This window comes from Sus scrofa, chromosome 17 (genome assembly GCF_000003025.6).
Source record: "Sus scrofa isolate TJ Tabasco breed Duroc chromosome 17, Sscrofa11.1, whole genome shotgun sequence".
In the NCBI taxonomy this organism is placed as follows: Eukaryota; Metazoa; Chordata; class Mammalia; order Artiodactyla; family Suidae; genus Sus; species Sus scrofa.
The window spans coordinates 47,404,677-47,417,454 of NC_010459.5; the positions used below are offsets into that span (position 1 = coordinate 47,404,677).

A 12,778-nucleotide genomic window follows, 5' to 3' on the forward strand; every position below is an offset into this window, starting at 1 on the left:
ATATAGTAATGTGTATGTGTTAATCCCATCTTCCCATTTGATCTCTCCCCACCATAGTTATCCCTTTGGTTGGTTCTCTTGACAGTCTTGAAGAAAGGTGATTTGTCTATTTTATAGATTGAGAAACTAAGAGACATTAGATAACTTACGTAAGTCACACATCTAGAAAGTAGAGCCAGGAGTGAAAACTAGGTCTTTCTAGTCCCACATCCCGTATTTTTTTCACCACAGCATATTCCCTTTTAAATGTGAGTTGTTTGTCATAAAGGGGGCCGATAGAGAGTTTGTTGATTGAGTTTGTTTAAGACTGGGTTTGGATCAGCACAAAGTCACCATCAGGCTGATCAGATATTCTTTGTTGATTGCCACCATTCTTGCTTACATTCATTCATCATCATTCAGCAAATATTTTTTCAAGACCTACTGTGTGCCAGGTGGCTTTCTTGGTGCTAGATTCAATAGTAAACAAATCAAATACATCTTTTAATGGAGCTTATGTTTCTAAAAGGGAAGACATCACATAAATAGGTATACAGATCATGTATAGAGTGTCAGCTGGTGATAATGCTACATTGACCAATAAGTAAGGTAAGGGAATAGAGAATGATTTAGGAATGAAGGGAGCTCTGATTTTCTGCTGAGGTGACATTTGGGCAGAGACAGTGAAGTAAGGGAGCAACTTACACAGAAATCTGGTTGAAGGGCATCGCAGGGAGAGAGAACAGCAGTTGAAAAGGCCCGGAAGTGGGAGCATGTTTAGTGTTCGAGGAAGATCAGAGACACCTACATGGCAGAAACAGGACAAGCAAGGTAGAAAGTGGAAGAGGATGAAGGTGGCCAGAACCCAGGTCATGTTAAGACCTTGGTGAGGACCGGCTGAATAGCTTAGGAAGCCATTGGTGGCTTTTGAGCAGAGCTGGCTTACATTATAGAAGATGCATTATGGCTTCCATGTGGAAAATACATTGTAGAGGATCAAGGGCAGAAGCAGTGAGACCAGTTAGGAGATTGTTAGAATAGCTCAGGCAGGACATGATGGTGGCTTGGACTAGGGTAAATACAGAGGATATAGTTGCATATATTTTGAAGACAGAGAAGAGCAAAGGTGACCTCAAGGTTTTTGGCCAGAGCAACTGGAGGAATGAAACTGCCTTTTACTAAGAGAGAGAAGCGTGGGAAGAGTAGAGTAGACAGGTGTGTGGTGAGAAGGTTAAGAGAATGGTAAAAATGAAGAATTCGATTTGGACATGTTATGCTTCTGATACTTGTTAGGTATTCAGTTGGAAGTGTTGTATAGGCAAATATATGAATCTGATATTTGGGGAGAGATCTGGGCTGGAAATATAACTTTAGGAGTGGTCAGCATAGTGATAGTATTATAAGCTGTCAAATGCTGTTCACTCGTTGCATGAGATCTTAAATTTATATTCTAGGAAAGGAGTTTGGGTCTAAATTTGTTTTCCTTTTTCAAAATGTGCTGATTTAAACAAATAGAATTTTAACTTCTCATTTTTTTTTTTTTCCCAGTTAACAGAAGATGAAATAGCTACAATATTACAATCAACACTTAAGGGACTGGAATACCTTCATTTTATGAGAAAAATACATCGAGATATCAAGGCAGGAAATATTTTGCTAAATACAGAAGGACATGCAAAACTTGCAGATTTTGGGGTAGCAGGTCAACTTACAGTAAGTAACAATGTTACTTGGTTTTTTTTTTTTTTTGTCTTTTTGCTATTTCTTGGGCCGCTCTGGTGGTATATGGAGGTTCCCAGGCTAGGGGTCGAATCGGAGCTGTAGCTGCCAGCCTACACCAGAGCCACAGCAACGCAGGATCCGAGCCGCATCTGCGACCTACACCACAGCTCATGGCAACGCCGGATCCTTAACCCACTGAGCGAGGCTAGGGATCAAACCCACAACCTCATGGTTCCTAGTCGGACTCGTTAACCACTGTGCCACGACGGGAACTCCACAATGTTACTTGTGTTGGTAACTTTCGGCTCTGTCTTGAGAAGCAATTCCTTTTACTTATCTATTAAAATGTAATATTTGATTTAATTGTATTAGTACAAAAAAATATTAAAGAATATACTAAAGCGCTGGTAGATAATTTTAGATCCTTTCCTAGAGTTCAGGGCCCCTAGTTTAACTTTGTTTACCTTTGATAAGAATAAAAACTAAGACAAGAAATGATAGAGCAGAAGTTTAAATTCTGTTGGGCTACCTCATCACATTTATAAAAGGAAGAAAAATTAAATCTAAATGGCTTTCGTTGAATAAGACATAATGTCATCTCATTCAGCCTTCAGGTAGCGGTCACTTCACTGAAATCACTCTCCACATTTGGTTCCAAAGTACAGCCTCCTGATTTTCCTCCTACCTCAGTAGTACATGGCAGTGAAAAAAAACATGTTTTCAAAACAGGAAGCCTAAAATTATCTGATTTTGTAAAACACAGAAGTATGTGTGAAATATGTGTAGAAAAATAGAATTCTGGACAGATACATACTAAAATTTGCAACAACATTATACATCGGTTTTCTTGGGTCGTAGGAAAAAATATATCATTTGTTTGTTTAGAGCTGGTATTATATACAGTTTTCATTTTTAAGAGTTTTAAATCTTCCTAGAACATGTTAGGGAGTTCCATAGGTATTGCAACAGCACGGAAATCGCTTTGATGTTTAAGAAAAAAACTCGGTAACTCATTCCATATTGTGATTTGCGGGCCCTTAAAAAGATTCTTTTGTTAACACATAAGTAAACTATAATATTGTTATAAATTATTATGTTATATTAATATTAATATACTATTAATAATATATTAATATTATTATTAATATATTAATATACTATTATATTATAATAGTATATTAATATTATCTCAATTGCAGTCTTACCAAGGAAACCAAATTGGCTTCATACTTCTTCTTCTTTTTTTTTTTTTTATACGGCATATGGAAGTTCCCAGGCTAGAGGTCAAATTGGAGCTACAGCTGCCGGCCTATACCATAGCCACAGCAACTTGGGATCCGTGCTGTGTCTGCGACCTATGCCACAGCTCATGGCAACACCAGATCTGTAACCCACTGAGCGAGGCCACCTCATGCATACTAGTTGGGTTTGCTGTTACCACTGAGTCACAATGGGAACTCCACTAATGTATATAATATTATATAAAACATGTATATTATAAAAAGAAATTATATATGGACAAATGAATGTACACACATATATTTTTTTCTTTTTCATTTCTTGATTTCACATGTAGTACATGCTCACACAATCCATCCAAGTGTTACAGAAATATGCAGGTAGAAAGTAAAAGTCCTTAGTGATTCTGTCTTCTAGATAGAGCTGTTGTTAATAGTTTGATGTATATTCCTTGGAGATTTTTTCGCTATCCATATAACAGCAATATTTATTATTATTGGTTATTTTTTTTTTAAATTATTGTTCTGATCATTACTTTTCTTCTACAAAGACAAGGCTATGTTATATGTAATTTTGAATCTAATATTTTTGCTTCACAGTGTGTCTCGTACATTTTTCCCATGTCAGAAAAATGTATCTAGGAGTTCCTGCTGTGGTGCAGTGGACTAAGCATCCAACTGCACTGGCTCAGGGCACTGCAAAAACATGGATTTAATCCCTGGCCCAGTGCAGTGGGTTAAAGGAATCCGGCGTTGCTGCACCTCTGGTGTAGTTTGCAGCTGTGGATCAGATTCAGTTCTGGCCCAGAAATGTCCATATGCTGCTGAGGCAGCAATAAAATTTAAAAAAAAATGTATCTAGCTCTTTTGTTTTGTTTTGTTTTTTCTGGGGTCACACCCGTGGCATATGGAGGTTCCCAGGCTAAGGGTCCAATTGGAGCTGTAGCCGCTGGCCTACACCACAGCTCACAGCAACGCTGGATCCCCAACCCACTGAGCAAGGTCAGGGATCGAACCCACAACCTCATGGTTCCCAGTCAGATTTGTTAACCACTGAGCCATGCCGGGAACTCCTAGCTCCTTTTTTTTTAATGTGGTGTTTCATTGTGTGGATATTTATTGTACTTAACTTGTTGCCTTTAGTTGGTAATTCGTGTTGTTTCCTTTTTCTTTTCTCCTTTCTATTACAAATATTTCTGAAATACTTATGCATATATCTTGGGGTACTTATACATAGGACACATTTCTAGAAACAGATTTTTTTTTATGGCTGTACCTGTGACATATGGAAGTGTCTGGGCCAGGGATTGAATCCAAGCCACAGCTATGGCAATACCGGATCCTTAACCCACTGAGCTGGGCCAGGGATCGAACCCGTGCCTCTGCAGCATCCCGAGCCACTGCAGTCAGATTCTTACTCCATTGCGCCACAGCAGGAACTCTCAGAAACTGATTTTGGTCAAAGGATATGGACGTTTAAATTTTATAAATGTTGCCAAATTGCCTATTATCAGTACTAGTTATTGTTAATCTTTTTAATTTTTGTCAATTTCATTTTAGTGGTTTTATTAATTGATTGTTATTTTTATGTTTAAATAATTGAGACTCTTTTACATGTCTGTGTCATTTGAATTTCTTTTGTGGCTGCTTGATCGATCATGCTTCTTTAATATGGTTTTTGTGTGTATTTCAAGTCCTAGTCGTGTCTTCTTGTTGGTTTGGACAGGACTCTCTTTCCCAGTAGTTTTAATGCTTGGTGTTGATCTTCCTCCTTTCTATTTTAGGATACCATGGCCAAAAGAAATACAGTGATAGGGACACCATTTTGGATGGCTCCAGAAGTGATTCAGGAAATAGGGTACAACTGTGTGGCAGACATCTGGTCACTGGGAATCACTGCCATAGAAATGGCCGAAGGAAAGCCGCCGTATGCCGATATCCATCCAATGAGGGTAAGAACATGGACAGAATATCAGCGGGGTGGTTAGTTACCAGTGATCATTAGAAGGTTGGTTCAGCGACTTACTTGGTTAGGTACCAAACAATAAATGAATTAATTTTAAATAGTTGATAAGTGTCAGTCTAGACTCCAGTTGTACACTTCCATTAGTTGTAGTCACTTATGAATTCAAGTGTAATCCACTCCTCTCCATTCCAAAGATTGTGTACTCGTAGCCCTCTGGCAGGACATGGGCCAAGAAATGCTTGGTTTGACTTGTGCATTGTGTGTGTTTTTAATAGTTCAGGTTCTCGCGTTTTAATATAACAGCATTAACTGGAGCTGAGGAGCAGTCCTGACCTTCATACAGGGGCGTGGGCTTAGCACTTTCCCAGTCTCCACGATTCCGTATTCACCAAGTACCAGTTATTGCTTATTGCAGTGTTTTCTGTTTTTCTTATAATAGTATTAAGAGGAAAGCAGACTGTTTTTTTGAACTCATGTCACTAACACCCAGCCTGATTCATTTGTTGTCTTTTTCCTGTCTCGTCCTTACATGAGTGAGTTCTGGAGGCTCTGTGCTTTCCAGGCTCCATCCGCTTGTGGAGTATGAAGGGCCCATAGAGTCATTCTCCATTGAAACTCCTTCTGTGTTGATAGCTAAGCAGTTTCCAGGCTTCAGCCACCATAGAACCCCCCTCGTCACAGCACTGTTGCAAGAGCTCAACCCGGCCTTCAAGGGCTCCGTAGTCCTCTCCAGACTGCCCATCCCAGCTCCTCCTCTCCTCTGATTAAGTAGTCCTTCTGTCAAAAGACCTAACAGTTTTTTTTAAAAGTATTTGTGTGAAAATAATATATATACAAAATAAAGTATTCGTGTGCTCAAAGATAAGCTCCGTCTTTGTAGGGGGCAGAAGTGGAGAAGGATGGGAAGATTTACTGGTTATATTTTTAGATTGAATGAATATAATGTAAGCTGCTTATTGCAGAGTTTTATTTTTTCTAGAAACTGTACTTCTTTTATTGGAAACACGATAAATAATATAGGCATACCTCGTTTTATTGCACTTTGCTTTATTGCTTTTAACAATTGAAGGTTTGTGGCAACCCTGCATCAAGAAGTCTGTTGGTGCCATTTTTCCAACAGCATTTGCTCACTTAACGTCTCTAGTCAACATTTTGGTAAATCTCGCAATATTTCAAACTTTTCCATTGCTGATATATTTGATATGGTATCAGTGATCTTTGACGTTACTATTTCAAAAAAAGATCATAACTCACTGAAGGCTCAGATGATGGTTAGCATTTTTAGCAATACATTATTTTTTTTAATGCAGGTATATACATTGTTTCTTTAGACATAAAACTATTGCACACTTAATAGACTACAGTATAGGGGAAGCATAACTGTTATATGCACTGGGAAACCGAAAAAATCATGTGATTTGCTCTATTGCAGCAGTCTGGAACTGAACCTACAGTATTTCCTATAGTTTTATTTTTTTTGGAAATAGTAGAATTTAATTGCCATGTAGTAGGCCAATTTTTTTTCAAGTATGTAGAATTAATGTGGCTTGGAGGCTGATGACTCTCTTGTGATTTGGGGGACTTCTAGGTTTATGACCTCCTTTCAGTCACTTTTTTTTTTCTCTGCTTTTTAGGGCCGCACACACGGCTTCTGGAGGTTCCCAGGCTAGGGGTTAAATCGGAGCTGTAGCTTCTGGCCTATGTCACAGCCACAGCAATGCGGAATCCCGAGCCGTGTCTTCGACCTAGACCACAGCTCACGGCAACCTCGGATCCTTAACCCACTGAGGGAGGCCAGGGATCGAACCTGCAACCTCATGGTTCCTAGCTGGATTTGTTTCTGCTGTGCCACAACGGGAACTCTGCAGTCACTTATTATATCCAGGGGTGGTGGTAACTTTTAGGGAAGAGGGAAACTTGACAGCTACAGGGCTGGGGTTCTCTTCAAGATGTTGATGTTTGGTCTTGCCTTTTCACTTTGAGTGGCAGTGTACTTTGGTCAGCAAAACCCCCAAAAAGCTTGCTGGATATCGTGAGGTTTATGGGACGAGAGTACAGATGAAAGAGGGAGAGAGAGAGAGGGAAATCAGAGGGAGGAAGAGGGGGAAGGAGAGCTCTATCAGCTTCTCTAATTGTCATAACTTCCTTCTTTGAGATACTCAGACTTTCATTGCAATTTGGGGGCTTATAGTGGGGAAGAGAAAAACCATTTCATCAAACTTCCAATGTATTTCTAGTCATATTTTTATTGGAGCATCACTTTCACTTTGCCAAATCTTTTTTTTTTTTTTTTTTTTTTTTTTTTTTCTTTAGGCAATCTTCATGATTCCTACCAACCCACCTCCCACATTCCGAAAGCCAGAACTGTGGTCAGATAGCTTCATGGATTTTGTGAAGCAGTGTCTTGTAAAGAGCCCTGAGCAGAGAGCCACGGCCACTCAACTCCTCCAGGTAGGAATCAGCCTGGGGTGCAGCGGTTTCACTCACAGGCTGACCAAAAGATGCTGTTAACCCACCTACATGGAGATGGTATAAGATATTCCCTGCCTCTAGGCAGGTTTAAATGTGAATGCTTAGAAAAGATATAGAAAAGAATGGGAGATCATTGAACAAGACAATAATGCAAGAAAATACAGTGCTCTGTGGGAATTAGAAAGCAGGAATTGACATTTATTGAGCACCTACTGTGTGCTATTTTGCACGTTGTGCCATTAATTTTAATTGACATTTATTGAGCACCTACTGTGTGCATACTTTGCATGTTATGCCATTGATTAATTTTTAATTAATTCATTAATTTTTGGCCATGGCTGCAGTGGCTTGACATAGGATCTCAGTTCCCAGACCAGGGATGGAGCTACTGAAGATGAAAGCACTCAGAGATGAAAGCACTGAATCCTAATCACTAGACCACCAGGGAACTCCCACATTATGCCATTTAATCATCACATACACGCTGTGAGAGATAGGTATTATTTATTTTTATAGGTGAGAAAATGGAGGTTTGGAGAGGTTAATCATTTAGAGCCACTCAGCTGGTAGACAGCAGAGCCAGGATGGGACCTAAGTAGTCTCTTTGATTCCAAAGCAGGAGTGATTCAGTGTCCCCAATTCTGACAAAGAACTGGGATTAATGGTAGGTGCTGCTGTAACTCAGGGTGGGAAGAGGCCACTTTGGACTGGAAATACGGAGGAATGCTTTCCTGGAGGAGGTGACCTCTGTGCTTGGGCTTTGAAGAATGGGTGGGATTTGGCGGGCAGCATCCTTCGTGGTTAGGAGCTTGGATTCTGGAGCCCAGTTGCCCAAGTTGGAGTCCTGGCTCTCTACGTACTGGCTTTATGACGTTGAGTGAGGAACCGCACCTCTCTGTCTATACAGTAGAGGTAAAGTACCTGTTCCATATGTTAGGATTAAGTGATATCATATGTGTAACTTCGAATAGTTCTTTACACATATCGGAGATACAGTATATTACGGATTTGATGAATATCTGCTGTTGTGTCAGGCCATGCCCAATAATGGTTTTCAGTCACATCAGACCCAGTGCCCCCTTTTTACAACCAATACATTTTATTTAAACATTCCTTACCTTTCCGGCATGAAACTCATAGATGATAAAATCTACTTATACCCATAATTTAAAAAGAATCAGTGTAATGCCTGTGATGTGATGGAGAAATATAAGGATAATAATTTATAATAAAATATGTGTCCATATAGAAATGCTCCAGCTTTTCAACTTATAGACATAATAAAGTAATTAGACACCTGTACCTAGCATCACAAATGAGTTTAGATTGAAGAGCAGAGAGAACAGAAAGCATTTCCTTCAAGAAACCCAGGAAAATGAGTGGAGGGGACACTAACATAATTGTAATGTCAAGTAATAGCAGAGCAGACTCATTTATATATAAGGTAGAGAAATGATCTTAAAGACTTTCTCAGTAGAGAGAACAAGGAAATTTGATATTCTTGCAAATGAGCTGCGTCTTATTTCTGAGAGTAGTGATGAATTCTTTTCCTACCTGGCTGGGGTGCTAATGCAGTTTTATGGAAAAGATATCTCCTGTATTTCTATCCCACCACATGGTGAGGCTATTGTACATATCTAGAGTACTTGCAAAGACCTTGGAAATCATATTCTCTGGTGGGTGGTGATTGCAAAGAGGAACACTGGGGACAAATGTCAGAATAAGTGTGGAAAACAGCAGGCAACCCCCCCCCCAAATTTCCAGACATAACTTTCATAGCATAGATTTCTTATCATTTGTGTCACAAAAGGCAGTAATACAAACGTAAGATGGTATTAATATTAAAAACTTTAAGCCATTTCTATAAATGAAAGTCAGCAGTATTCACAAGCATCTTTGCAGATTGAATAATATTGGACCTACATCTGTTACATATTTGTTACCAGTTTTAGTATTTCTGTAGGAACTGCATTTCGGCACTAAAATCCTTTTTACCTAAATCCGTAGTTGGAAATTCTATAGTACATTGACTAGAAAGAATAAACAGGATGAGTAAACTATTCAGCGATTTCTAAACAATGTCTCTATTCCATTGAAGCCCCCCCTCCAAAACCACCCCAAAATTTTTCAGTATTATTTATCAAAGTGTATATATGTTCTCTGACACATTTGAAAGATGTACAGAATGTGTTACAGTTCAATGCTGTATAAGATTGTTCCACACTTCACAGGATCGCTTGTGTCCCTGCCCCCTGTCCCACTTCCATGTAGTTTGTGTTCTCCAAACAAGCTCCCAGCATGTTTACAGAACTTCCTCTAGGGGGCGATAGTAGCCTGCTGAGAATCCCTAGAGTTTGCACAGAGAAATGGAGGAAACATTCTAGCCAAGCCAAAAAAGATGGGTAAAGCATGAATGCATCTGTTCAGTTATAAAGCGAGTATGAGTTAGCTGATGTCCAAACCATAAAGAGAAACAGATTCACTGGCCGATTGAACAGAAATCATCAAGTACCTGCTGTGTGCCAGGCAGTGTTTGGCACTCTACCATATAAACCATCTTCCACTTTCTTATTGAAGCACCCATTTGTCAAGAGTGCCAAAGGAGTGTCCATACTGCGGGACTTAATTAACGAAGCCATGGACGTGAAGCTGAAACGCCAGGAAGCCCAGCAGCGGGAGGTGGACCAGGACGATGAAGAAAACTCAGTGAGTGGCAGGCAGTGTGGTGGGCCTCGGGCATTCATGCTTGTTATTTCATGACTACCGGCCAGGCGAGATGAGTTGGGGATGTAGGATCCACCTGGAGCTGGAGACTCTTTTCAAGTGACTCTGTCCAGTCCGGGACCAGGGCTTGCTGGAGGCTTGCTGGATCTGTGCTTGTTCTTCTCACAGCGCTTCCTGAGGCACTTCCACATTTTATTCTTTTGCCTTCATATCTTTTCTTCAGTTTAACTTTTTATTCAGGAGAGAGAATGCTCAGGGCTGAGTCTGAGTTTTCCTTACCCATTTGGAGAATCTGGGAGCCATACTGAATAGGTAGATTTTTACACTTAGAGACTCCCCCACACCCTTGAGATCCCAAGAGTATGCACTCAGCTCCTTGGGTCAATGTTACAACATGTTACTAAGAAGGAGAGGGAAGGGGAGAGGGAGAGGGCCCTTTAGGGTTGGATGTGCAGCTCTCATGTGGATAAATTATGATCTTCTTTGGTTAAGAGTACTCTCAATGGAGTCTAACTCGTGAAAATTGTGAATCCATGTATTGTACACTTGTAACACATAGAGTGTCGTACATCAACCATAGTTCAGTGTGAAAAAAAAAAAAAAGAGTGCTCTCGGTTCTTCGTGGTGGGTTTAGAATCTAAGTGTCACATCAGAAATATTTGCACCAGGATGAATAAGAGTAATTCAGAAACCCTGTAAGATTTTGATCAAATTAGCCCTCATCTGAGATTTCATCCTCTTCCAGGAGGAGGATGAAATGGATTCTGGCACGATGGTCCGAGCCGCCGGGGACGAGATGGGCACCGTCCGCGTGGCCAGCACCATGAGTGACGGAGCCAATACCATGATCGAGCACGACGACACGTTGCCGTCCCAGCTGGGCACCATGGTGATCAATGCGGAGGAGGAGGAAGAGGAAGGCACTATGAAAAGTAAGGCTCTGACTAACTAGACCAACTTGGCAGGCAGGCCGCGCACGATCCAGGGAAAGCAGGTTCTGTGGTCCACACGGACTCAGTCCTGAAGCTCCTTTCTGTTGCCACAACCAAAGGAGTGAGAGAGCATTGGAAGGTTGGGGCGCAGCGGAGGGTCTGGGAGGGAGGAAGCTGGCACGTGGAGTCAGAGGTCGGCAGGCGACAGGAAGGGATCGACTTTCCGACCTGCATGACCATTCTCTTAGCATTTTTTTCTTTCTTTTCCGTGATCTGTGGAGGCGAGCATGTAGGTTTTGATGCGTAATTCAAAGTGTTAGGAAATTCTGAATGACTTATCAAACATACTCTTTTCAGTCTGTTTTCGTCAAACTGTTTGTCTGACCCAGGTTGAGCAATTCTCAGTCAGTCTCTTAAGGGTGAATGTGACAACTGAAGAGTCCCTTCCAGGCTCTTCTAATTTAAACCCATCTCTGCTGCTGTTCTTCCTCTTCCGATCCTTTTTATTTGGCCTGTGACCGAGGCCTGACGCCTGTGCTCAGTTCCTCGTGGGGGGCCGTCCTCTCCTCTCCCGTCGGTTTCCTTTCCCTTTACTCTGTGCGTGACAGACCGAGTCACAGAGGAAAGGAACTGGGAGTACCCAGTGGTCATACTAATTGAATTGAGTTCTCAGTGTACCGTTTAGCCTGAATTTTGCACAGGTTTAAAATATTAAGTCTCTGTGATCGTTCCATCATCTTTTTTTTTTTTTTTTTCTTTTCTTTTTTGAAAGTTAAAGCTTCCTCTTCTAAACCAAGGGCTTGATTGGCAAACAATGGTCCACAAGCCAAACCTGGCCTGCCACCTGGTTTTAGCAGTGAAGTGTTATTGGAACACAGCCATGCCCATTCATTTGCGTACTGTCTATACTGCTTTTGTGCTGCAGAGGCAGAGTGAAGCCGTTGTGACTGAGACCATGTGGCCCCCAAAGCCTGAAATGTCTGTTCTCTGGTCCTTTACCGACAGAAACGTTCTCTGACTACGGCTTTAGACCCTCTGCTCTGTGATTGGTTAATTCATTCAGTAAATTTCTCTTCAGTGTCCACTGTATCCACAGGTACTTTGCTGGATGCTGCAGCAGCCCTCACCCTGAAGGAGGTCGTTGTCTAGAGTGGGGGACAGACCATTAATTATACCTCGGTGTCTGAAACTGAGCTTTAAAACAGAGGTAATCGGAGGGTGTTGGCCAAGCAGAGTGGAAGAATATTTAACTCAGGCTGGGGATTACTGACAAATTCCTGGAGGAAGAGGGCAGGAAGGTTGGCTGTGAGTGGGGTGGGCGGAGATGTTCCAGCAGAGGTTGCCGTGTCCTCAAAGCCCCAGAGGCAAGTCCAGGGGAATGGTGGCTGGGTTGTTGCCGTGGAACAGACCATTCTAGGGCTGGGGTTCTCAGGCAGCCCCCTCTAATTTTCGCCTTCCAGGTCTGTGCGGTTTTAACCAACCTTTTGTTTTTGAAGGAAAGAGCTTTTCTTGTTTTCTTTTTTCTGTTTCGGGGCCAAGGCTCAGCCTTTGTTTGGCTTTGGGTCAGAATTACACAAATGGTGAAAGAGTAGTAATACTGCTGATGGGTGTGTGAGTTGGTCTAACTTTTGTGGAATGTAGTGCATATCAAGTATTTACAAAGTTCAAAGCTTTAACCAGCAAAGTCCACTTACGTATAAATTATTTATTATACCCGATAGGCATTGTAACTGTGAACAATAACT

The 12,778-nt window shown here is 41.2% G+C and overlaps 1 protein-coding gene across 3 annotated transcripts in view; it reads left to right on the plus strand.

Annotated features, from left to right (window-relative positions):
* The window catches only part of STK4 (serine/threonine kinase 4), an 88,112-nt gene that overhangs the window by 17,083 nt on the left and 58,251 nt on the right, over window positions 1-12,778 (plus strand). For all 3 annotated transcript variants that reach the window (XM_021077860.1, XM_021077859.1, XM_021077861.1), the window contains 5 exons: window positions 1,528-1,692; window positions 4,724-4,891; window positions 7,219-7,356; window positions 9,955-10,083; window positions 10,847-11,033. In XM_021077860.1, coding sequence (XP_020933519.1) covers window positions 1,528-1,692; window positions 4,724-4,891; window positions 7,219-7,356; window positions 9,955-10,083; window positions 10,847-11,033 — 787 coding nt within the window. The remainder of the gene's footprint in view (window positions 1-1,527; window positions 1,693-4,723; window positions 4,892-7,218; window positions 7,357-9,954; window positions 10,084-10,846; window positions 11,034-12,778) is intronic.